Raw genomic sequence first — 24,283 nt, 5'->3', positions numbered from 1 at the left:
ATTTACTCATAAAACATTTTTAAACTCTTAAAAAAGATGGATTATTGAGTAAATAGTATTACAACTACTAAAAGCCACTTGGGTTAAAAAACAAAGAAACAAACTGGATTCATATGTCATTCTATATATCAAGATAAATTTTAGAGGTAGTAAAGCTTAAACATAAAAATGAAACAATGAAAATATCTGAAAAAAATACAATTGATTTTTTTAAAAGAAAAATAATTTTATTGGGGTGCCTGGGTGGCTCAGTCAGGTAAGTGCCTGACTTTTGATTTTGGCTGAGGTCATGATTTCAGGGTCACAGGATTGAGACCCACAACAGGCTCTGTGCCCAATATGGAGTCCACTTCAGATTCTTCCTCTCTTTCTGACCTTCCCCTTTCCTGCTTGCACACTCTCAATAAATAAAATATTTAAAATAAATAAATAAATAAAATAATTTTACTTAGAAGATCACAAAGACCAAAAACAAAAATACTGCTAAATTTAAAACTACATAAAAGATTTCCTAAGGATTAAAAATAACAGTTCATAAATAACTCTGAAAGGCAAAAAAATGGGAAAAACATATGCAATACTTGGCAAAGGGTCAGCAAGTCTCATAAATAAATGAAATATGTAGAAGGGATATGAATAGAAGTGAAATATTTCACAATAAATGTGAAAAGATTTCAACCACACTGATAATCAAAGAAATGAAAAACAAAAAATAATATATCTTCTACCTAAGGAGAGATGTAAAACACTGACCAAATCATAAGCACATGAGGGAGATGGGCCCTCTTCTGCTCTTTTCATGGGAAGGTAAGTTGGTACATCATAGGTAGAAAGCAGTCTGGTAACATGTATCAAAATATAAAATCTACAGATTGTTTGGCCCACTATTGGCACATCTAAGATAGTAAAAGATACATTCGAATTAAGTGTTACAATTTACAGTGTAAGCTACTGTGAACAATAAAATAATAAGGTTGCAACACAGCCAAAACAATCAGTATTTTCATATATGTAAACTACAGTCAATTAGGAAACATGAGAAAAGATTCCAATTCCAAAGAACCAATATAACCTGAAATATGCAGATCCAGAAGAGGACAATTCTAAAACAGGCCTGAAACATAAAAGCAGTGCTGAACAAATAGAAAGGCATGTAATGTTCCTGAATAGAAATTCAGTATCCTAAAGCTGTCAATGTAAATCATGATACATAGACAATGGGACAGTATGCAACTATTTAAGCTGACACTATAAATCTGTATTTCAGCGCAAGTGAGATAGTGCATTAATTGATTCCTCAATTTTTAATGTATATTTGTCCAAACAACAATCTTTCCTTTTTCTTCAAAATCTAGCACAAAGTTACCTCCTTTATGGCCTTTCCTAATCTCAGGAATGGTACTGGGTGTTTGGTCCTCTTCATTTCTATCTTAAAAGGTTCATCACACTCTTATACTAATTATTTTATTTTGCCTCATTTATTCTTTCTATGCTCATGTCCCAAACCATGGTAAGCTACTTAAGGGCAGAATCATTTTCACAGATGCTATCACATGATAGATATTTTCATGTTTCTTGGAAGCACAAATGGCTACTAAATATTTTTAAATGTTCTTACTTTATTACTAGTGATAAAAGTCCACCAGAGAATAAAGATATTACAACTTTTAAAAAATTGTATCAGCAACAATTTAAAAGAATGGGATTACACAGTACCAACAAAGGCAGAGCAAAAAGAGTGTTATGTATCTCTCCATGAGGAGAGAGATCACCTGAGAAAGCAATTTGATAGTATGAGAGAAGAACCTTAAAACAATTCAAACATTTAGGCCTAGTAATTCTACTTCCAAAAAAATAATGAGAAATAAGGAAAGACCTTAGCTACAGAGACAGATGATTATTACAGAAATTATCTAGAATGAGGAAATGGCTGAATTATGGCACAGAATAGGTAGCCAATTAAAAAAAAAAAAACTCATACCGGAAAATATAGAAAGAATATAGAAAATATAGAAAAAATATAGAAAGAATATCAAAATTTTGATAGTACTTGTCTACAAAGACTGGGTTTAAGTTGTATTTTCTTCTAATATCCTATGCTTTCCAAAACAAGTATATTCTACTTTCATAATCAGAAAACAATGATGAAACATTGTTTCATTTTCTCATGTTTCCTAAATAAAGGAAAGAATGATGGGAAGACAGAATCCTTACCTAGGGAGGTCACATTTCCGTAATTCTCCAACATCACATCCCAGTACAAAGCCCTCTGAATCGGGCCCAGACACTCCCATTCCTCTGAAGTGAAGCATACTGACACCTCCTCAAACATCACCAACTCCTGAAATAACAGGTATGTATGAGATTATCCATGCCCAGGAGCTCCCCTACTGAAAAGTTCCTTTCACTTTTAGTAAAGGATACATTATGAGGCCATGAGGTGAGCAAGGGCTATCAGACAGACAAGGAAACCCCACACAGTCTACCTTCCAATCATATGGACTGTGATTTACAGATAGGAACTGACTGGGCCCCAAATACTAGGATGACAGAGAACGCCTCAGCCACAGTTTGGTAGTGCAGAGAGGGCCTTAGGAAGGAAAGAGAATGCAAACCTACCTGGGGCTGGGCTGTTAGGAGCATGAGGGCCATTAACTGATTTCTTGGGTTCTCTTCCTGGGAAAGGGCAGAAGCTTCAGGTGCAGGGGAATCTGAGGAAGGAGCAAAAGCTGCATGTGAAATCACTGCTATTCCTGACTACTAATCCAAGTCCCGTTTCTTCTACAAACAAGGAATTCAGAAAGACCCACAACTCCCAGGACTAGACAATGATGGCTATAAAATAGCTTACAAACCTCTTCTGAGTGACCTCCATGTACAGGACTGGAATAATAAAAGAACAGCAATAAGAATGGATAAAAGGTCACAGGGACCTAGGAAAGGATAGGGGGGAGAATAACAGAAAGAACTTTGTACCATAAGGGTTTCATGTACAAGAAAGAAGAGGAGGCAACTAACTGAGAAAGTCCAAAGCCAGGATCACTAAATACCATGTTGAGGATCCTGGAGATTGAACATCACTGCGTCAGTAAAAGGATTTTGGCAAATTTCAGTTGCTATGTGGCTGCTAATGGGTGCATGAGGAACTGCTGTTCCTGGAGTGCTCATCCCTTCCTGAAGAAGGTCCTGGTCCTGAACAAGAACTGGAACCTAGGAACAAGGAAAACAAAATAAGCTGACTCTTCTTGTACCTCCAGAAAACAGACTCACCTAACCACTACAGACCTCTTTCTGCCCACAATCTAGAACTATGATATCAAAGATCCACCTCAAGTATTGAGCATCAAAACAGCAGTAAACCTTTGCCTTGAGAACAATGGAGCTAGCCCTCTAGCCCCACTCATGGCACCGGTGACCTCTCTCACTGAGACTGAACAGAATGGTGGAAACAGAAGCGAGATCTGGGTGTGGGCTAAGGAGGGAATGGGAAGTAATAAGTAATAACTAAAGTATGGGTTTTAGCTTCAGACCTGGTTTTACATCCGACTTGGCTGGGTTCAATACACTCTTCTACTTATTTACCCCTTTATTATCCCTTCCTGCTCCAACAGAAGAAACACCAAGAGTCTAAACACATGGTTTTGCTGCTAGCTAGATATATGACATAAGGAAATCCAGTGAATCCTTCTCTGCCTCCACCTTCCTATCTCTCAAATAAGGAGTGCCTTGGAATGAAATATATAGCTCTAAAATTCTTCATTTTTGTGATTAAAATAAAAGCCCCTCCTTGGTGCCACTCCCAAGTTTAAGTTACGTTTCAGACTTTTTATATACAAATGTTCCTAGTGGACTACAGACTGACAGAAAGAGATCTCACACACACTAGGAAATATATAAGATCCCAATTTAATGGTCAAGAATAATAAAATTTTTCCAAAAGTATCTCAACCCAATCCCTTGGCTCACAAAATCCCCATTAGGGGCACACAAGGGGAGGTCCTGCCAGATTTAGAAGGCTTCAAGTAAAAAGCTTCAAGAATGAAGCTTTCTAAATCATTCTTTTATACTCCAAGCTTATATCATCATTCTTAATAAACTTATACAAATGATACATATGCTTCTGTTTAGGGGAACACTTAGAAACACTATGTTCCTCAGGTTATCCAACTGAATTCTGCATTAGCAGGCATCACCCAGAGGGATAAAATGCAATCAATGCCTTTTTGCTAACTCTGAATTAGGCCCAAGATGCCAATCATAAATCCATTTCTCCACAGATATTCTATGATCTGAAATAGCTCATGAACCTATTGTAATAAGCATTAGGGTTGCTAATGAGCTATTAATTATTTATGAAAATTATAGGATCACTCTCCAGCCCAGCTTGCCCTGCCTTAATTCTCTCTTTCCTTCCATCCCAAAATTTTCCCCTCCCCCTTTCTCACTTTTAGTGCTGGTCCATCGAGGTCCTTTTGTAGCTCCTCTACCAGGGCCACGGCCTCCTCACCACTGCCAGGACGATGGATCTGCACCCAAGTCCGAATCTCCCCAGGCAGAATGCTCAGGAACTGCTCCAGGACCAGCAGCTCCAGGATCTGGGCCTTAGTACGGGCTTCTGGCCTCAGCCACCGACGACAGAGCTCCCGGAGCCGGCTCAGTGCCTCATGGGGTCCAGATGTCTCATGGTAACGTAACTGTCTAAAGTGCAGGTGGGATGTCTCCCAAACAGAGGAATTGCTTCCTTGGAAGCTGGTTCCCCATTTCCAGGTATCATCCTTCCCTTTAACAAGACCCTCTTGTCTCAGAGCACTGTGGGCCCAATTTTCTCTTGTCATTGTTGTCATTTAAGAAAGGCTCCTCTCCAGGCCCTCTCAATTCTTGCTTGACTTCTTCCTTAAAGCCTGGAGAACATCATCTAGAAGACCTCAAGAAATCATTGATAAAGTTAACCCAAAGCAATAACCAAAATTTCCAGACCCCAGTCAGTTTCCAGTGATGAAGAGAAGCTCCCTGCATGCAAGGTTCTAGGTTCTGGGCAGTGCCTCCTCTGACAGAAGCCCCTGTCCAAGGCTCTAAGGACACAGACACTGATGTTACCCAGACCACTGTTGCAACCAAAGTTATGAAATCCCTTTAGTCTTTATTCATAATGTCTCCTCCACCTAATTATAATAAATCTTTATCTAACTCTAACAATGGGCATTCTGCCTACTCCTGTGTGATCTTGAACAAGTTACTTCACTACTGAGTCTATTTCTTAACCTGAAGAATGGGGTAATAATAGGTCCTACTATATACAGCCTTGTGTAAAATTTTGGTATTTACATACATTTCAAGTATTGAACAGTATCTGCATATGGACTCAAATGTCAGTTATTATCTTTTTTTAAAAGATTTTATTTATTTATTTATTTTACAGAGAGAGAGAGAGAGATCACAAGTAGCCAGAGAGGCAGGCAGAGGGAGAGGGGAAAGCAGGCTCCCGCTGAGCAGAGAGCCTGATGCAGGACTCCATCCCAGGACCCTGAGCTCATGACCTGAACCCAAAAGCAGAGGCTTAACCCACTGAGCCACCCAGGCGCCCCAGTCATTATCTTTCTATAAATAGAACTCTTTCCTATGTTCCTTATAGTCAACAAGTAAGGTCTTAATTCTAATACACGTGAGACAAAATCCTAACACCTTCTCAATTAACACAAAAAGCTAAACTAAGTTAGCTTTACTATACGTACTTTAAATTCTCTGAAAATTGTTCACTACATCAATAAAAATATTCAGATAAATTTTACTTTTACTATATGAAAGTTAAGCTTGTGGCTCTCTAAAAATCTTTTTTTGGAAATAACATTAATTTCCTTATTACAAACATAAAATTTGTAAAATCGGAAAAGACAAAACCAGAGAATAATCACTGCTATTATTTTGTACTACATTCTTCTGATCATCTGCACCAATTTGTATCACAAGACTGGAATCAACAGTACATCTCTGTAACTTGCTTTTCACATATATCTTGTAAACATATATTACATAATCCTCATCATTATTTTAAGAGCGTAAGAGACCATTCATACTTAAGTATTCCCCTGTTGTTAGACATTTAAATTACTTAAAATTTCCTCCTATTATAAATTAGGCCACAATGACTATCCTTGCAAGTGAATTTTTGGTTACATCTCTGCTTATTTTTTCAGGAAAAATTCCCAGAAAAAAAACTGCTGGGCTGAAAGGTACAAATAGTTTTAAGCTTTTGAGAGTATAACAGTTACATTACTGCCAATGACATATGAAAGCACACTCACTAATTTTATTTAACACTTAGACCCTTACAGAGCATGTTTATAACTAAGCAGAGGAGGGAGAAATGTAAACACAATTTCAATATAGTATGTAAATAAAATTAATAGGAGGTCATACCAGCACAGAAAGAATTCATGAAAGGTTATTTTGGATTGGACTTTAAAGAAAAATAAAAAGACCATTGGAGTATTAGGCAAGCCATTCCAGGAAGAACTGTATTTCCAAAATCATGGGAATAATAGCACATACAGCCCTATTAGAAATGTGCTTTATATGGAAAGAAGGCAGGCAGGCAGGCAGGGAGGGAGGGTACAGAGATTACTTAGATGATTACTTAAAAATAAAACCCTTAAAAAAAAAATGTATCTTAGAAGTCTTTCCTGTCAAACACAGCCCCTCCTGTCTTTTACTGATGCATGGTATCACTCTATACAGGTGTATCGTAATTTATTTACCCACTCCATTACAGATAGGCAGTTTTCAATTTTTTCTTATTAAAAAAATATTACCATTAAAAGCCTTGAGCATACATCAATTTGCATGTGTGTAGGCATAAACGTGAAAAGTTCCTCAAAGAACTGCTGGATCAAAATTTATATGACCTTATAATTATCTTTTAGATTTTACTTATTCATTTGATGGAGAGAGAGAGTGCTCACATATGCACACAAGCAGCAGGGGAGGGGAGAAGAGAGAGGAGAAAGCTTAGCAGGGAGCCTGACATGGGCCGGATCCCAGGACCCTGGGATCCTGACTTAAGCCAAGCACAGATACCCAACCAACTGAGCTACCCAGGTGCCCTGCAAGTTTATAATTGTGATATTGACTATTGTGTACACACTGTTTACACTGTAAGAAAACTAGTCCTTTGTTAAGATGGGAGTGGAAATTTTTTTCCTTTTCTCATGTCTTTGCCATACACCTTATGTGACTTTGTTTATATTCGTTTTGCCATGCAACCAATCTTTCTTCATGCTCTAGGTTTTGTGTCATAGTTAGAAAGGCCTTTCCTACTCTAAGCATGAATGTAGTATTAACAGGGTCAAAAATCTATATAGGAGGAATGATGCGGGAGGGAGGGCTACATCTCAAGAAGGCCAGTAAAGTTTTACAATGGTCTAAACAAATGATTAAATTCTAAACTATGTAGCACTTGGATAAAATAACTGAGAAAAACTGAACAGATTCTGAGTAACTGATCTGAGGGTGATGGAAAGGAACTTTCAAAAAGGATTTCTATACCACGTTCACATACAGAAAGATTCAATATTGCCAAAGTGCTAGTTCTTCCCTACTTTATCTTTAGTTCAGTGCAGCTCCAATTACAACCTCAGCTAAGTTATTTTGTAATACCAACAAACTCATTCTAAAGTTTATAGTAGAGGCAAAAAACCCAGAACAGCCAACATGACATTGAAGAAGAACAAAGCTGAAGGACTGACACCACACATGAAGAGTTATGATAAAATTACAGTAATCAAGATAGCATGGTGTTGGTGAAAGAATAGATAAATTAATGATCAAAATACAGAGTCCAGAAATAGATCCACACAAATAAAACCGTTATTTGATAAAGGAAGAAAGGCAAGAAAATACAGTGGAACAAAGTATTTTCAGCAAATGGTGCCAAGATAAATGGACATTCACATGCAAAAAAAAAAAAAAAAAAAAAGAACCTCGATAAATCTTACACCCTTCACAAAAATTAACTGAGGATGGATCTCAATGTGAAATGCAAAACTATAAAATTCCTAGAAGATAACAGAGGAAAAAAATTTAAATGATATTGGTTATGGCGATAACTTTTTAAAAAATATTTTATTTATTTATTTGACAGAGAGAGAGAACACAAGTAGGCAGAGAGCCAGGCAGAGAGAGAGGGGGGAAGCAGGCTCCCCGCAGAGCAGAGAGCCCAATTCAGGGCTTGATCCCAGAACCCTGAGAACATGACCTAAGCTGAAGGCAGAGGGTTAACCCACTAAGACATCCAGGTGCCCCTGGTGATAACTTTTTAGATACAACACAAAAGGTGTGATCCATGAAAAAAACAGTAAGTTGGACTTTGATAAAATTTAAAAACTTCTGCTTTGTGAAAGACAAAGTCAAGAGAATAAGAAGATAAGCCACAGACTGAGAAAAATTTGCAAAAGACATACATATCTGATAAAGAACTGAACTCTTAAAACTCAACAGTAAGAAAACAACTCAATTTTAAAAATGGCCCAAAGACCTTAACAGACACCTCATCAAAGAAAATATACAGATTCTAAACAAAACATGAAGGTATGCTCTACATCATATGTGATCAGAGAAATGTTAAGTTAAAACAATAAGATACCCACTACACACCTATTAAGATAGCCAAAATCCAGGGGCACCTGGGTTGCTCAGTGGGTTAAGCCTCTGCCTTCAGCTCAGGTCATGATCTCGGAGTCCTGGGATCAAGCCCCACATCAGGCTCTCAGCACAGCAGGGAGCCTGCTTCCCCCTCTCTCTCTGCCTGCCTCTCTGACTACTTGCGATCTTTGTCTGTCAGATGAATAAATCTTTAAAAAATCTTTAAAAAAAAAAAAAGATAGCCAAAATCCAGAATACACAAGAACACATTCAGACAACACCAAATGCTGGTGAGGATGTGAAGCAAAAGGAACTTTCATTCATTACTGGTAGGAATGCGAAATGGTACAGCCAACTTTGGAAGACAGTTTGGCAGTTTCTTGCAAAGCTAAACATAATCTTTACCATACAATCTGCCAATTGTGGTCCTTGGTATTTATTAAAAAGAGTTAAAAACATATCCATACAAAAACCTGGACATAGATGTTTATAGCAACATTATGCATAACTGCCAAAATCTGGAAGCAACCAAAATGTCCTTCAGTAGGTAAATGGATAAACTGTAGTTCATCCCAACAATGGAACATTATTCAGCACTAAAAAGAAAAGAACTGTTAAGCCATGAAAAGATATGGAGGAATCGTAAAATGCCTATTACTAGGTGAAACAAGCCAATCTGAAAAAACTATATACTGTACAATTCCAACTACATGGCATTCTGGAAAAGGTAAAACGTTAGAGTCCATAAAAAGGTCAATAGTGGCCGAGGGCTGGGAGGAGAAACGGATGAACAGGCACAGCACAGAGGATTTCTAGGGCAATCCTAGTATTTCTAGGGCAATATAGTATTATCTGTACAATACTATAATGGTGGCTACATTACACGTGTCATTTTACATTTATCCAAACCCATGGAATGTATAACACCAAGAGTAAATCTTAATGTAATGACTATAGAATTTGGGTGATGATGACATGTCAATCAAGGTTCACTGATTTTAACAAATATACCAGTCCAGTAGGGGATGTTTTTAGTAAGGAAAGCTACGCATGAATGGGGGGTAGGAAGTATATGGAAAATCTGTGTTTTCTGCTCATTTGGGGGTGAAACTAAAACTGCTCAAAAGAATAAAGTTTATTTTGAGATCAATAAAACTTGGGGGGAAAAGGATTTTCTACAGTGAATTATTAAAATTCTATTTACTCTAACTTCACAGATAAAAATAAATCCTAAAAAATACAGTTTGTTTGCTTCTTATGAAAGGCTTGTGAGCTATAAGTTAGAAAGAACAAAAGAAGGCTCAGAGGAACTAAGCAGTTCAAGGCCACTGGACTGGTAGAGTTGTGGAAGCAGATTCTGAAATCATGGAACTGAATTCCGAAAGTCCAAAATACTTCCATCTAAAGACTTCCGAAAGCCAAACAACATTCATTCTAAAGCAACAGTTTCCAAACGCTGGTTCGTTATAAACACGTAATCTGGCAAACCATAAAACGAAAAACACAGTAACTATACACAATCACTGATACAGGTTGGCAATGACCTTTCTTGCAAGAATGGCATTTATTCTGAATTTACAGCGTCAGTACTTAGCGTTTAAATATACTCCCTTAAGTAATGCTGGTATGGGTGGTGGAAGTTTGCTTTTTAAATACCATTATAATACCAAATTAAAAGATGGAAATTATTCCATCCCTACCAAAGAAACAAGTCGTAGGAGGCCGCTTGCCACAGCTCTAGGAAGTCTCAAGCTGTTTCTATCAACCTCAAGAAAGACTGAGGAAAAGCAGAAAGGCCTGGCTACTGCGGTCGCTGTCTTCATTATCGGACTCCAGCAGCACAGACACACACAGACTCAGGTATCTGTCCTCACTACCTTCCCCAGCCGGCATCTGCCCAAGTCGAGGCCAGGGCGTCCACTCCAACACCGAGCTAAGGAGGTACCATGCTGGGGGTCAGCGCCGGGGACGGGCCGGCGACGACTGCGCAGCCCAACGGAGCTTCAGCACCTACCCCGGACCGCCCTCCGCGCCAGCCCAGCCGACCCGAGCCCACCCCGCTCACCGGGGGTTCTCGCTGCGCCTCCAGCGTTGGGTACCTCCGCCCGGGGGCCAGGACGCCGACAGATGACACGGAGACCCGGACACCACGGCCCCAAGGTCCAGAATAATGGCTGACCCGGGGGTACCGCTACTTCCGGTTGCTAACCAACCCCTTCCAGCCCTGGCTCTCTGGGAAGACACATCTCTATGATTCCTTGTTTTCGCCTGAATAGGCGAGAACGTCGGAGTTTCTGTGCCTTTGGATTGTCATTTCTCCCAACTGACTGGTGGGAGCTGTTGCATTCCAGACTGGAAGATGCGTACGTGCTTCAGGACGCTTGTTACCTCCTAAATGAATTGGACCTACTAGCTTAGCTTGAACCATCCGGAGTTCTGTATAGAAGGTCATGGCTCTTAAATAAACTATGCTTTGGAGAGGCCCAAAGGCAGTAGTCCTGAAATTGACCTAGTATCTCCTAGCCTTAGGAGATACTAGCCTAGCTGGGAAGCTGAACAAAATTTAACTGAAGCCCTTCCCAGTCCAAGGGGTTGTGCAGATACTTCTTGTCTGGGTCCTGGAAAATAATGGAAGAAGTTACTACACGGGCGAAAGGATTATTTCTTGAGATTAAATTATTTGAGTTAAATATTAAAAGCAGGTTTTGCTTGTTACCTGAAGAATATGCTATCTGTGTTCTATACCACAGTCACATCTGCCAACCTGCGATTTTTGTGCAACTCTTGTGGAATGGTTCTATCCATCCTGACAGCCTTCCATTTGTAGTGTGCACTATGACAACTCAGTTGTTTTTTCCTTCAGGACTTTCTCTAACCAGCCAGGTCTCAGGTTCTGCTTGGAAGGAGTGGTAGAATAGCAGCTCCAAAGCAACCCTAAAAGAATTTAAAAAAAAAAAAAAAAATTGGTGCATAAATGCCCAAGCTTGCTGTGCTTTGACAAGAAAATTTTCAGCTATGTCCTACTTGGATCCTTAGTGATCACCAAGTGAGAGTGGACCTTATTTGCTCACAGGAGAATCACTTAATAATGCACACTTTATTGGCTTGTCCTCTATTGCCTGTGTTATTCTGCCTGCTGCCTCTCTTCTGCTTTTTTGAGATCACTTACCAAATAACCTACCTATTTCTAAAGACTTGGGTCAGGCTCTGCTTTTGGATAAACTTAAACTTATAATCAACATTTTGTATTAAAATAAGAATGTGTCCTTACACAATGCCCAATTTTGTGAACACTCATGTATCAGTCTGATTGGAGACTATCTTATTTCAGAGGATCAATTCTTTAACTTCTTTAACTTCTAAGTTATATAGGACTTTACACAGGGACACATATTATCAAGCTTGATTAACACATTTCATTCTCCTGAATGATACAATAATGAGGAAAAGGAAGCGCCCCTGGTCAAAGAGGGATCTATGGTTAAAATTTCTTACCACAATGAGAAGGGATCCAAGCCCAACCAGTCTCTTAGACTCTGAGAATCAGGTCCTCATGGAGAATGTACCTCAATGGATGGCTCTCTGAAAGCCTCAAGAACAAAAATAAATGAATTTTTACCTCAGTGTTGCACTGTGAATGTAACTTAGTTGCTCCATATATGTTTCCTCTCTACTTTTCTCACTGCTGCTCAGCTGTGAAGAAGAATCTTCTGTCCCCCTCACAGCTTCTTCTTCATTTCAGTTTCTGTTCCATCATACCTTATTTGCTGTGGCTCCTAATGGCACTGCTTCTTTCCATACATCATTCCACCTTCAGTTCCTGCTTTTAACTGTCTTGTCTTTGCCCTACTTCTAATTCAGAATTTCCATAGAGAGGTATTCCTGTTGGCTTGGCCACTAAATATAATTTCTGTTAGGGCAGAGCTTTGTCCCCACCCCCACGAAGCCATAACAGAGGATGGTAATTAACCTAGAGATAAGCCACAGATGGGTCTGGTGAATGGCTTTGGTCCAATCACCTGTGGTCCATTACGGAATAAGTAGGGTCACTTGGAAAAAAAATATGGTTCCCTCAGCTTCCCCCTCAGCCAAAACTGGGTCAGGAAAGCCTCCTGGAATAGGCCTTTTTGACAAGACAGTTTCTGTGATTGATTAGGTGAAGACAATGGTCAGCTGTGGAGATGGTGGGCTTAACAGTCAGGGACTCAGATTTCCCACATACTAAAATGGCATGATAGTTTTTGGCCTTGGTTAAAACTAGATTGAAAGGAATCAACATTTTCATGCTTAGTAATCATGGCCATGATCACTCTGTCATCTTGCATATTTGACTTGAAGTGCTTGTCACCTCTTTGTCTCTCCAACACCTTATCTGAGAGCCATGGTACCATATGATGTCATGGTTGGAAAGGACCTTAGAATTACTCATTTTACCAAGGATCTTACTTCTGTAACATAACACCACAAACTTGTCTCTTCCTTTTTCAATGCCCTAACTTGACTGTGATTGTTCAACATTTGTCTGTCCTGATATCTCTTCTACTTCCCTGACTTGATCAACTTCCCCTTTTCTATTGCGGAAGAAAAAAAAAAATGTAGCTGTTTTCAATTTCCTCTCCTGTTCTCAATGTGTTACCCCATTCTTTACCCATAATGGGAAGGTTTTTGTTTTTATTTGAAGGTATAGGTTTCTTGATGATCCTGTTTCCACCACAGGACAAAAATTAGTAAAAGTAGTTTTCTTCTGTCTTTTGGCAGCAGATGAGAACAGGATGCAGAGTTCAAAGTTGACTCCAAAGAGAAAGAAAATTTCTAAAAGATAAGAATCATCTAATGATACATCAGGAGGACTCTGTGGGGTGGTTCCTAGGGGATCAGAAGCTAGATGCATGTAAAGAACTTTAGAGAAACTAGAAGCCAACCCTCACATGAAAAAAGAAGTAGATTGGAAAGTGATTTCTTGGAAGTAATAGACAAGGAGGAATCTTAAAAACATACAAGAAGGGGGATTGCTGAATGTAAGGAAATATAGGAACATCCTAATACATCCTTCTGAACATCAATAAGTTCTGAAGGTGTAGAAATTCCATCTATGTGGTGAATGTGGCAGATCTATTATGCAGAACTCACCCCTCAATGAACATTAGAATCCACACTGAAGAGAAGCCCTATGAATTTAATGAGTGTGGTAAAACCATCAGGCAGAACTTTCCTTCCAATGTATTTTTTATCTCAGACACTATAATTTTCATGTCTAGAATTTCAGCTTTAGGTCTTTTTTTATTTCTTCTATGTTTGAAAGTTCAATCTTTCCTCTGGTTTTTGATTGTATGATATATAGTTATAACTGCTTTAATGTCCTTGGTTGATTCTAATACTTGTAACAGTTGCAGGTTGTTTTGATTGATTTTGTGTGTCTGTAAATATAGGCTGTATTTCCTATCTGTTTGCATGCCCGGTAGTAAGTGTACACCAGATATTTTGAATTTTACATTTTTGGGAACTGGATATATTTTGTTCCTGTATATATTCTTGAGCTTTATTTTTTTTAAGAGAGTGATGCACTTAAGTTACATTATGGTCAGAGAACACACTTTATTATTTCAATCCTTTTAAAAGTATTGAAGTTCGTTTTATAGCCTAGTATATGGTCTATCTGGGAGAATGTTCTACGTGCACTTGAGTAAAATGTATATTATGCTGTTGTTAGGTGGATTGTCCTAGGGATGAAATAATGTCTCTTTGGATAAAGTGTTCAAGTTCCACATTTCCTTGCTGATCTCTGATTTTTCTATCTGCTCTTGAAGGTAGGATATTGATGTTTCCAGCTATTGTTGAAGTGTCTGTTTCTCCTTTAATGCCTATCAGTTTTTCCTCCATGTATTTTGGGGATCTTTTATTAGATGCATATAAAACTGTTTTATCTTCCTGATGGATTAACTTATCTCATTTCATATTTTTATGAGATGTACCTCTTCATCTCTTCATCTTTCCCATTTCAAAGATCATTTTCTCTGATATTAGCATAATCAATCCAGCTCATTGCATGATAGGAATTTTTCTATCCTTTCACATTTAATCTGTTTGAATCACTGAACCTAAATTGCATCTCCTGTAGAAATATATACATATATTATTTATATGACCTCTCTCCTTTTTTATTTGGTGGCTTAACCCATTCACATTCAATGTCATTATTTTTTAAATTTAAATTTATTTTATTTTCAGTGTTCGAAAATTAATTGTCCATGCACCACACCCAGGGCTCCATATAATACATGCCCTCCACAACACGCACCACAAGGATCACCCAATCCTCCTACCCACCGCCCCTCCAAAACCCTCAGGTTGTTTCACAGAGTCCACAGTCTGCCATGATTTGTCTCCCACTCCAATTTCCCCCAACTCCCTTCTCCTCTCCATCTCACCATGTACTCTGTGTTATTCCTTATGCTCCACAAATAAGTGAAACCATATGATAATTGACTCTCTCGGCTTATTTCACTCAGCATAATCTCTTCCAGTCCCGTCCATGTTGCTACAAAAGTTGGGTATTCATCCTTTCTGATGGAGGCATAATACTCCATAGTGTATATGGACCACATCTTCCTTATCCATTCATCCGTTGAAGGGCATCTTGGTTCTTTCCACAGTTTGGCGACCGTGGCCATTGATGCTATAAACACTGAGGTACAGATGGCCCTTCTTTTCACTACATCTGTATCTTTGGGGTAAATACCCAGGAGTGCAATGGCAGGGTCATAGGGAAGTTCTATTTTTAACTTCTTGAGGAATCTCCACACTGTTTTCCAAAGAGGCTGCACCAACTTGCATTCCCACCAACAGTGGAAGAGGGTTCCCCTTTTTCCACATCCTCTCCAACACATGTTGTTCTCTGTCTTGTTAATTTTGGCCATTCTAACTGGTGTAAGGTGGTATCTCAATGTGGTTTTAATTTGAATCTCCCTGATGGCTAGTGATGATGAACATTTTTTCATGTGTCTGATAGCCATTTGTATGTCTTCATTGGAGAAGTGTCTGTTCATGTCTTCTGTGTTGGGGTCTGTTATCAAAGGAATGAGACTGAGACAAAGTAAAAGTTATGCAAAGCCTTATTCTATGCCAAGCATTAGAAATTAGACTGACTGGTCAGGGCCGCCTCTGGAGAGAGCCACCCAGTCCGGATCTCACAGGTTAGTTTTATAGGGCATAACTGCAGACTCAAGGTATGTGGCTTCTATTGTTAAGGCGTTTACTCCCGGAATCGATATCCGGGATCATACCAGGAAATACAGGGGCATTTATCCCCGGAATGAAGTACGTGGATGTAACAATATGGCAATCTAGGCAATATGGAGTGGCTCTGGCTAAGCAGGCCCTAATAGTTAAACAGGTTTTAACATTAAATCAGCCCTAACATTCTCCCCATTTTTTGATATGATTGTCTGTTTTGTGTGTGTTGAGTTTGAGGAGTTCTTGATAGATCCTGGATATCAATCTTTTGTCTGTACTGTCATTTGAAAATATCTTCTCCCATTCCGTGGGTTGCCTCTTTGTTTTGTTGACTGTTTCCTTTGCTGTGCAGAAGCTTTGATCTTGATGAAGTCCCAAAAGTTCGTTTTCACTTTTGTTTCCTTTGCCTTTGGAGACATATCTTGAAAGAAGTTGCTATGGCTGATATCGAAGAGTTTACTGCCTATGTTCCCTTCTAGGATTCTGATAGATTCCTGGCTCACGTTGAGGTCTTTTATCCATTTTGAGTGTATCTTTGTATACGGTGTAAGAGAATGGTCGAGTTTCATTCTCCTACATATAGCTGTACAATTTTCCCAGCACCATTTATTGAAGAGACTGTCTTTTTTCCACTGTATATTTTTTTCCTGCTTTGTCGAAGATTATTTGACCATAGAGTTGAGGGTCCATATCTGGGCTCTCTACTCTGGGATAAATCCCACCTGGTCATTCTGGATAATCTTTTTAATGTACTCTTGGATCCTATTAGCTAGGATCTTGTTGAGAATTTTGGCATCCATATTCATCAAGATTACTGGTCTGATGTTCTCCTTTTTAATGGGGTCTTTGCCTGGTTTGGGGATCAGGGTAATGCTGGTTTCATAAAAAGAATCTGGAAATTTGCCTTCTAATTCAATTTTTTGAGACAGCTTCGGGAGAACAGGGATTATTTCTTCTTTGAAAGTTTGGTAGAATTCTCCAGAGAATCCATCAGGTCCTGGGTGCTTGTTTTTTGGGAGGTTTTTGATCACTGCTTCAATATCATTGCTAGATATTTGTCTATTCAGGATTTCAATTTCTTCCTGATTCAGTTTTGGAAATTGATAGGTTTCCAGAAATGCATCCATTTCATCTAGGATGCTTAACTTATTGGTATATAACTGTTGATAATTTCTGATGATAGCTTCTATTTCCTTGGTGTTAGTTGTGATCTCTCCCTTTTCACTCATAATTTTATTAATTTGGGCCTTCTCTCTTTTCTTTTGGATTAGTTTGGCCAATGGTATATTGATCTTATTGATTCTTTCAAAAAACCAGCTTCTAGTTTCACTGATGCATTCTACTATATCTCTAGTTTCTATCTCATTGATCTCTGCTCTAATCTTGATTATTTCCCTTTTCCTGTGTGGGTTTGGCTTAACTTGTTGTTGATTCTCCAGTTCTTTAAGGTGTTAAGAGAGTTGTGTATTCTGGATTTTTCAAATTTTTTGAGAGAAGCTTGGATGGCTATGTACTTCCCCCTTAGGACTGTGTTTGCCATATCCTATAGGTTTGAGACCAAAGTGTCTTCATTCTCATGGGTTTCCATGAATTGTTTAAGTTCTTCTTTGATTTCGTTATTGATCCAAGCATTCTTAAGCAAGGTGGTCTTTAGCTTCCAGGTGTTTGAATTCCTTCTAAACTATTTCTTATGGTTGAGTTCCAGTTTCAAAGCATTGTGATCTGAGAATATGCAGGGAATAATCTGTCTTTTGGTGTCAATTCAGGCCTGATTTGTGACCCAGTATGTCGTCTATTCCAGAGAAGGTTACATGTGCACTCAAGAAGTATGAGTATTCTGTTGTTTTAGGGTGGAATGTTCTGCATATATCTTTGAGGTCCATCTGGTCCAATGTGTCATTCAATGCTCTTGTTTCTTTATTGATTTTCTGCTTGGATGATCTCTCTATACTGAGAGTGGCCTGTTAAGATCTCTTACTATTAATATATTCATATTAATATGAGTCTTTATTGTGATTAACAATTGTCTTATGTAGTTGGCTGCTTCCATATTGGGGGCATAAATATTTAAATTTGGTAGAACTTCATGGTGGATAGACCCATTAAGAATGATGTAGTGCACATAGATCAACTCGAAATGGATAAAAGACCTCAGTGTGAGACAGGAATCCATCAGAATCCTAGAGGAGAACATAGGCAGTAAACTCTTCGATATCCGCCACAGCAATTTCTTTCAAGATATGTATCCAAAGGCAAAGGAAACAAAAGTGAAAATGAACTTTTGGGACTTCATCAAAATCAAAAGCTTCTGCACAGCAAAGGAAAAAGTCAACAAAACAAAGAGACAACCCACGGAATGGGAGAAGATATTTTCAAATGACAGTACAGACAAAAGGTTGATATACAGAATCTATCAAGAACTCCTCAAACTCAACACACACAAAACAGACAATCATATCAAACAATGGGCAGAAGATATAAACAGAAACTTCTCCAATGAAGACATACAAATGGCTATCAGACACATGAAAAAATGTTCATCATCACTAGCCGTCAGGGAGATTCAAATTAAAACCACGTTGAGATACCACATTACACCAGTTAGAATGGCCAAAATTAACAAGACAGGAAACAACAGGTGTTGGAGAGGTTGTGGAGAAAGGGGAACCCTCTTCCACTGTTGGTGGGAATGCAAGTTGGTGCAGCCTCTTTGGAAAACAGTGTGGAGATTCCTCAAGAAGTTAAAAATAGAACTTCCCTATGACCCTGCCATTGCACTCCTGGGTATTTACCCCAAAGATACAGATGTGGTGAAAAGAAGGGCCATCTGTACCCCATTGATGTTTATAGCAGCAATGGCCACGGTCGCCAAACTGTGGAAAGAACCAAGATGCCCTTCAACGGATGAATGGATAAGGAAGATGTGGTCCATATACACTATGGAGTATTATGCCTCCATCAGAAAGGATGAATACCCAACTTTTGTAGCAACATGGACGGGACTGGAAGAGATTATGCTGAGTGAAATAATTCAAGGATAGAGAGTCAATTATCATATGGTTTCACTTATTTGTGGAGCATACCAAATAGCATGGAGGACATGGGGAGATAGAGAGAAGAAGGGAGTTGGGGGAAATTGGAAGGGGAGGTGAACCATGAGAGACTATGGACTCTGAAACACAATCGGAGGGTTTTGAAGGGGCGGGGGGGGGGGGGTCGGGGTACCAGGTGGTGGGTAATTTAGAGGGCACGGATTGCATGGAGCACTGGGTGTGGTGCAAAAATAATGAATACTGTTATGCTGAAAATAAATAAAAAATAAATTAAAAAAAAAGAAGTATAAATTACTATAATCTTTTTAGAGAGTGATTTTGCAATATTATCAACATTTAAAGGATGTTAATTGCAATGTTGTTTATAACAGTGAAAAAGTGGAAATGATCTAAATGCCATCAACAGAGGGCTGGTTAAATAAGTAATAGTACTTCGGTACTATGGAGTAATATATTTCAATCAGAAATGATGAAGTAAATATGTGCAGATATGAAAAAGTTATCACATTAAATCATGTGGAACAAACACGCTTCAGAAGAATGAATCAGTAATAACCTGTGTGAAAAAAAAAAGAATTTCATGCATTGAATATGTATGTTTGAGTAATGCATGGAACATATCTGAAAGGACACCAACCAAGTGAACAGTGGCTAATTCCAGAAAAAGGGCCTGATGGGAGATGGGAGGGAGAGAAAAGGGAAGAGGTATCTCACTTTATACTTAAAATATTTCTTTACTATTTGATTATATTGTTCTGTTTTACAAGTATTTATGATATGCTATTTTAAAACACTGTAAAAAAGAAATTCAAAATAAAACTAAATTTGTTAAAAAAAAAAGAAAAAGAATGATGTAGTGTCCTTCTGTATCTCTGACTACAGTCCTTAGTTTAAAATCTAATTATTCTGACAAAAGAATAATTGCCCCAGATTTCTTTTGAGGTGCAATGGCATGAAAGATTCTTCTCCATCCCTTCACTTTCAGTCTGGATGTATCCTTTGGTTCCAAATGGGTCTCTTTTAGACAACATATGGATGGGTCCTGTCATTTTATCCAATCTGCAGCCCTGTGACATTTTATGGGAGCATATAGGCTGTTCACATTGAGAGTGATTATTAAAAGATACATTTTTATTGACATCGTGTTTTCTGTGGAGTTCCTGTTTCTATAGATTGTCCCTGTAATTTTCTATTTTATGTCACTCTTGGGTTCTTTCTTCTTTTATAGAACCCCTTTTAATATTCCTTGTAGTGCTGGCTTGGTGGTCACATACTCTTTTAAACCTTGCCAATCTTGGAAGCTCTTTATTTCTCCATCCATTTTGAATGTCAATCTTGCTGGATAAAGTATTCTTGGCTACCTCTTATTCTCATTTAGTGCCCTGAATATGTCTTGTCAGCCCTTTCTGGCTTTCCAGGCTTCTGTGGACATTTCTGACATTATTCTGATAAGCTTTCCTCTGTACCTAAGGAATCTCTTCCCCCAGCTGCTCTCAAAAGCTTTTGTTTAAAATCATGATTTGTCAGACTCACAGTCAAGTGCCTCAAGGTCTTTTCCAGATTCATTGATATTGGGGGGTCTTCTTTATACCTCTAGGACACAAATGCTTGTTCCATTCCCCAGATTGGGAAAATTTTCATGTACAACTTGTTCAACTATATCCTCTAGTCTTCTTTCTCCATCCCATCTGGGATCCCAATAATTCTGACATTGAAACATTATTGGAGTCATTTATTTCCTTAATTCTGTTTTCATGGCTTCTAAACTGTTTGTTCTAGGCCTCTTCCTGATTCTTTTCCTATATCAGTTTTTCCTCTGGATCACTAATTCTATCTTCTTCCTCAGTTGCCTTACCTGTTAGGGTATTTAGATTAGATTAGATATCATTGATAGCATTTTTATCTTCTTCATCGGTGGCTTTCACTTCTGCCCTTGGAGATTCCATGTCATCACTTAATGGTTTCTCCAACCTAGCCATTGCCTGGATAATTTGTTACCAATTTGTTAATTGAATTCCCTTTCCGACTTACTGTTTACATCCATATCCAATAGCTCTGATGGAGAAAGCCCAGTCTCAATTTTTCCTCTGTTGGTTGTTCCTCCTCCTAGTCATTTTGGTAAGAGCTGGTTTAAGTGATGTACAGCTGAGTATACCAACTATGATCCAGGCAAGGTCCATCTTGAAACACTTCTGAGCAATCAGAAGTCACCACCAAAATGAAAGAAAGAAGAAAAAAAGAGATAGAGAGAGAGATACAGGAAAAAAGAGAAGACCCAGCCAGAATGGGCCCCAAAGGTGAGATTTATATGGTATACAAACAGAAGCGGATAAACAAAAAGACAAACAAAAGTAAATGACAAGGGGGAAAAAAAAGAACCCAGCCAAAACAAACCCCATGGATAAGATTTATATAATACCAGAACAAAATAAATACACAGAAATCCTGACAGAGGAAAAAGATGAGAGGGTGCTTTTAAGTCCTCGATGTGGGCAAGGAAGGTTATTTGATTCTTCCTTGGTGTATCTTGATATCTTTGTTAAAGGACTCAACTTTACAGAGATGAAAGGAGATAAAAATTGGCTCATATATAGGGGTAGTATTGATTAGGAAAAGAGGATTATCTTAAATCTCATATCTATATGTGTATTTAAAAAAAAGAAAAGAAAAAGAAAAACACAGGTGTATGTATGAAAAAAGTTCAAGTTAAAAGGTTATTATAGAATATATTGTATTAAACCTCTAGCTGTAATAGTAAGTAGGTTAAAAAATTTAAAAAAAAGAGTAGTGAGAACAAATTAAAAATAAATGTTGTACCTATGAAATATACAGGTTTTAGGGCAATACCGTGAGCTTAATATGTTGTTTTCCCTTGTTTTACAGTTATATGGGGATCCTGTGGTGGTGGTTCTCTTCTTCTTTTCACTGTCTTTCTGGAGGAGAAGACTGCTCCTTGTTTATCAATTATTCTTGCTTGGATTGAGTCCTCTTGCTGCCTCTCAAGGGGGGAGGGTGGTGCTGTGGAAACTGGTTTTTCAGGCTTTTGTTCTCTGGAGGTTTTTTCCCTTTGGAGGCTTCCGGTGGAAAGTGGAAAGCAAACTGCATCCAGACCTTTGTCTCAGAAAGAAGCCTCAGTCAGCTCCCCTCTGGGTGGTCCAGAACACACAAACTCCCCCTCTGCAAACTCCCGCTGAGCTGTGCAACCTTACATAGGCAGAGCACATCCCCAGCCACTGTCTCAGGGGTCGCCTGAAGTGCCCACTTGTCTCTGCACCTCTGTGCCACTAAAACCACAAGCAATATTGGTCCAGGAAGCCTGCTTCTGATGGCTGCCTTTGCCAGGACCACTGCCTGGGATACAGACCTCAGGTTGGCACCATGAATCATGGCTTGGCTGGTCCTAGAGACCATCGGCTAGCGCCCACACAGAGTTTTCTCAGGCATGGGCATGGAGTGGGTCAGACCCCAGTCACACAGTGTGCGAAAGTTCTAGGGAGCCCAAGCTGGTGCCGTCACCAGAATCCCTCATGCAGGAGCAGGAGTGTGCCCAGCCAAGCCATGGCACAAGCTGCACAACCCCAGGGGCTCTGCTGCACTCTCTCTGGCATGGATGGTTGCCAGCAGTGACCATCCTGAGACTGTGGGCTTAGACATGTGCCCATGACCGCCTGATTCCAACAGTTGCCCCTTAAGATCATTTGCTCTTTTTGAATGTTTTTAACCAGACTCCAAAGTTAATGCTGGTCCCCAGTCGCAGGGCACTCTCTTATTGGGGTATTACTTTCCAAGGGGTGGCTTCTGGTGGCTCCCTCCCCCTGCTGCTTATACTCCAATAACAGTCCAAACATTCCCACTCCACTTTACCTCTCCACTGGTGTCTTCTGACCCTGTAGAGATCCAGAAGTGTATAATCCTCTATCTCAGGCAGATTTCATGGTTGTTCAGAGTGCTCTGGTAGTAATTAGCTCACTTTAAGGGACTGGTTGAAACAGGGTCTCCTACTTCACCATCTATCTGACCCTCCTTCTCTCAATGTCATTATGGTGGTTTCTAGGTATTTTGCCAACGGATACAAAAATAGTGATTTGAAGGGGTACATGCAGCATAATGTTTATAGCAGCGGTGTCCGCAATAACCAAAATATGGAAAGAGCCCAGATGCCCTTCAACAGATGAACAGATAAAGAAGAAGTGTGCATGTGTGTGTATGTACGTATACATATACATATACAGTGGAACTTAGTCATCAAAAAGAATGAAATATTGCCATTTGCAACAATATGGATTGAACTAAAGGGTATTATGCTAAGCAAAAGTAGTCAGTCAGAGAATGACAAATACCATATTGTTGCATTCATATGTGGAATTTAAGAAACAAAACAGATGAACACAGGGGAAGGGAAAGAAAAATAAAATAAGATGAAAACAGAGAGGGAGGCAAACCATAGAGGTTCTTACCTGTAGGAAACAAACTCAGGATTGCTGGAGGGGTGGTGGGTTGGGGGATTGGGTAATTGGCTGTGGGGCACTAAGGAGAGTATTTGATTTAATGAGCATTGGGTGTTATATGCAACTGATGGATCACTATATTCTACCCTTGAAACTAATAATATAGTATATGTTAACCAAACTGAATTTAAACTAAAAAATGTTTAATGTCTCAACACACACAAAACAGATAATCATATCAAACAATGGGCAGAAGATATGAACAGACAGTTCTCCAATGAAGACATACAAATGGCTATCAGACACATGAAAAAGTGTGTCACTAGCCATCAGGGAGATTCAAATTAAAACCACGTTGAGATATCACCTTACACCAGTTAGAATGGCCAAAATTAGCAAGACAGGAAACAATATGTGTTGGAGAGGATGTGGAGAAAGGGGAACCCTCTTCCACTGTTGGTGGGAATGCAAGTTGGTGCAGCCACTTTGGAGAACAGTATGGAGATTCCTCAAATTAAAAATAGAGCTTCCCCATGACCCTGCAATTGCACTACTGGGTATTTACCCCAAAGATACAGATGTGGTGAAAAGAAGGGCTATCTGTACCCCGTTGATGTTTATAGCAGCAATGGCCACGGTCGCCAAACTGTGGAAAGAACCAAGATGCCCTTCAACGGACGAATGGATAAGGAAGATGTGGTCCATATACACTATGGGGTATTATGCCTCCATCAGAAAGGGCGAATACCCAACTTTTGTAGCAACATGGATGGGACTGGAAGAGATTATGCTGAGTGAAATAATTCAAGGATAGAGAGTCAATTATCATATGGTTTCACTTATTTGTGGAGGATAACTAATAGCATGGAGGACAGGGGAGATGGAGAGAAGGGAGTTGAGGGTAATTGGAAG

General features: G+C 39.0%; 1 protein-coding gene across 5 annotated transcripts in view; it reads right to left on the bottom strand.

The window, feature by feature from the left end:
- The window catches only part of ZNF197 (zinc finger protein 197), a 28,741-nt gene extending 17,891 nt beyond the window's left edge, over positions 1–10,850 (bottom strand). For 2 of the 5 annotated variants that reach the window (XM_059390477.1, XM_059390480.1), the window contains exons 1-5: positions 10,703–10,850; positions 4,446–4,915; positions 3,051–3,210; positions 2,620–2,711; positions 2,215–2,341 (exon numbers count right to left, since the gene is read on the bottom strand). In XM_059390477.1, coding sequence (XP_059246460.1) covers positions 2,215–2,341; positions 2,620–2,711; positions 3,051–3,210; positions 4,446–4,844 — 778 coding nt within the window. In that variant the 5' untranslated portion in view covers positions 4,845–4,915; positions 10,703–10,850. Of the gene's footprint in view, positions 1–245; positions 400–2,214; positions 2,342–2,619; positions 2,712–3,050; positions 3,211–4,445; positions 4,925–10,702 lie in introns of those variants that run through there. The other 3 variants (XM_059390481.1, XM_059390478.1, XM_059390479.1) reach the window with 3 other exon arrangements.
- Between the last annotated feature and the right edge of the window lie 13,433 nt (positions 10,851–24,283).

This window comes from Mustela nigripes, chromosome 2, assembly GCF_022355385.1.
Source record: "Mustela nigripes isolate SB6536 chromosome 2, MUSNIG.SB6536, whole genome shotgun sequence".
Lineage (NCBI taxonomy): Eukaryota > Metazoa > Chordata > Mammalia > Carnivora > Mustelidae > Mustela > Mustela nigripes.
This window is presented reverse-complemented; position numbering and strand designations above follow the sequence as displayed.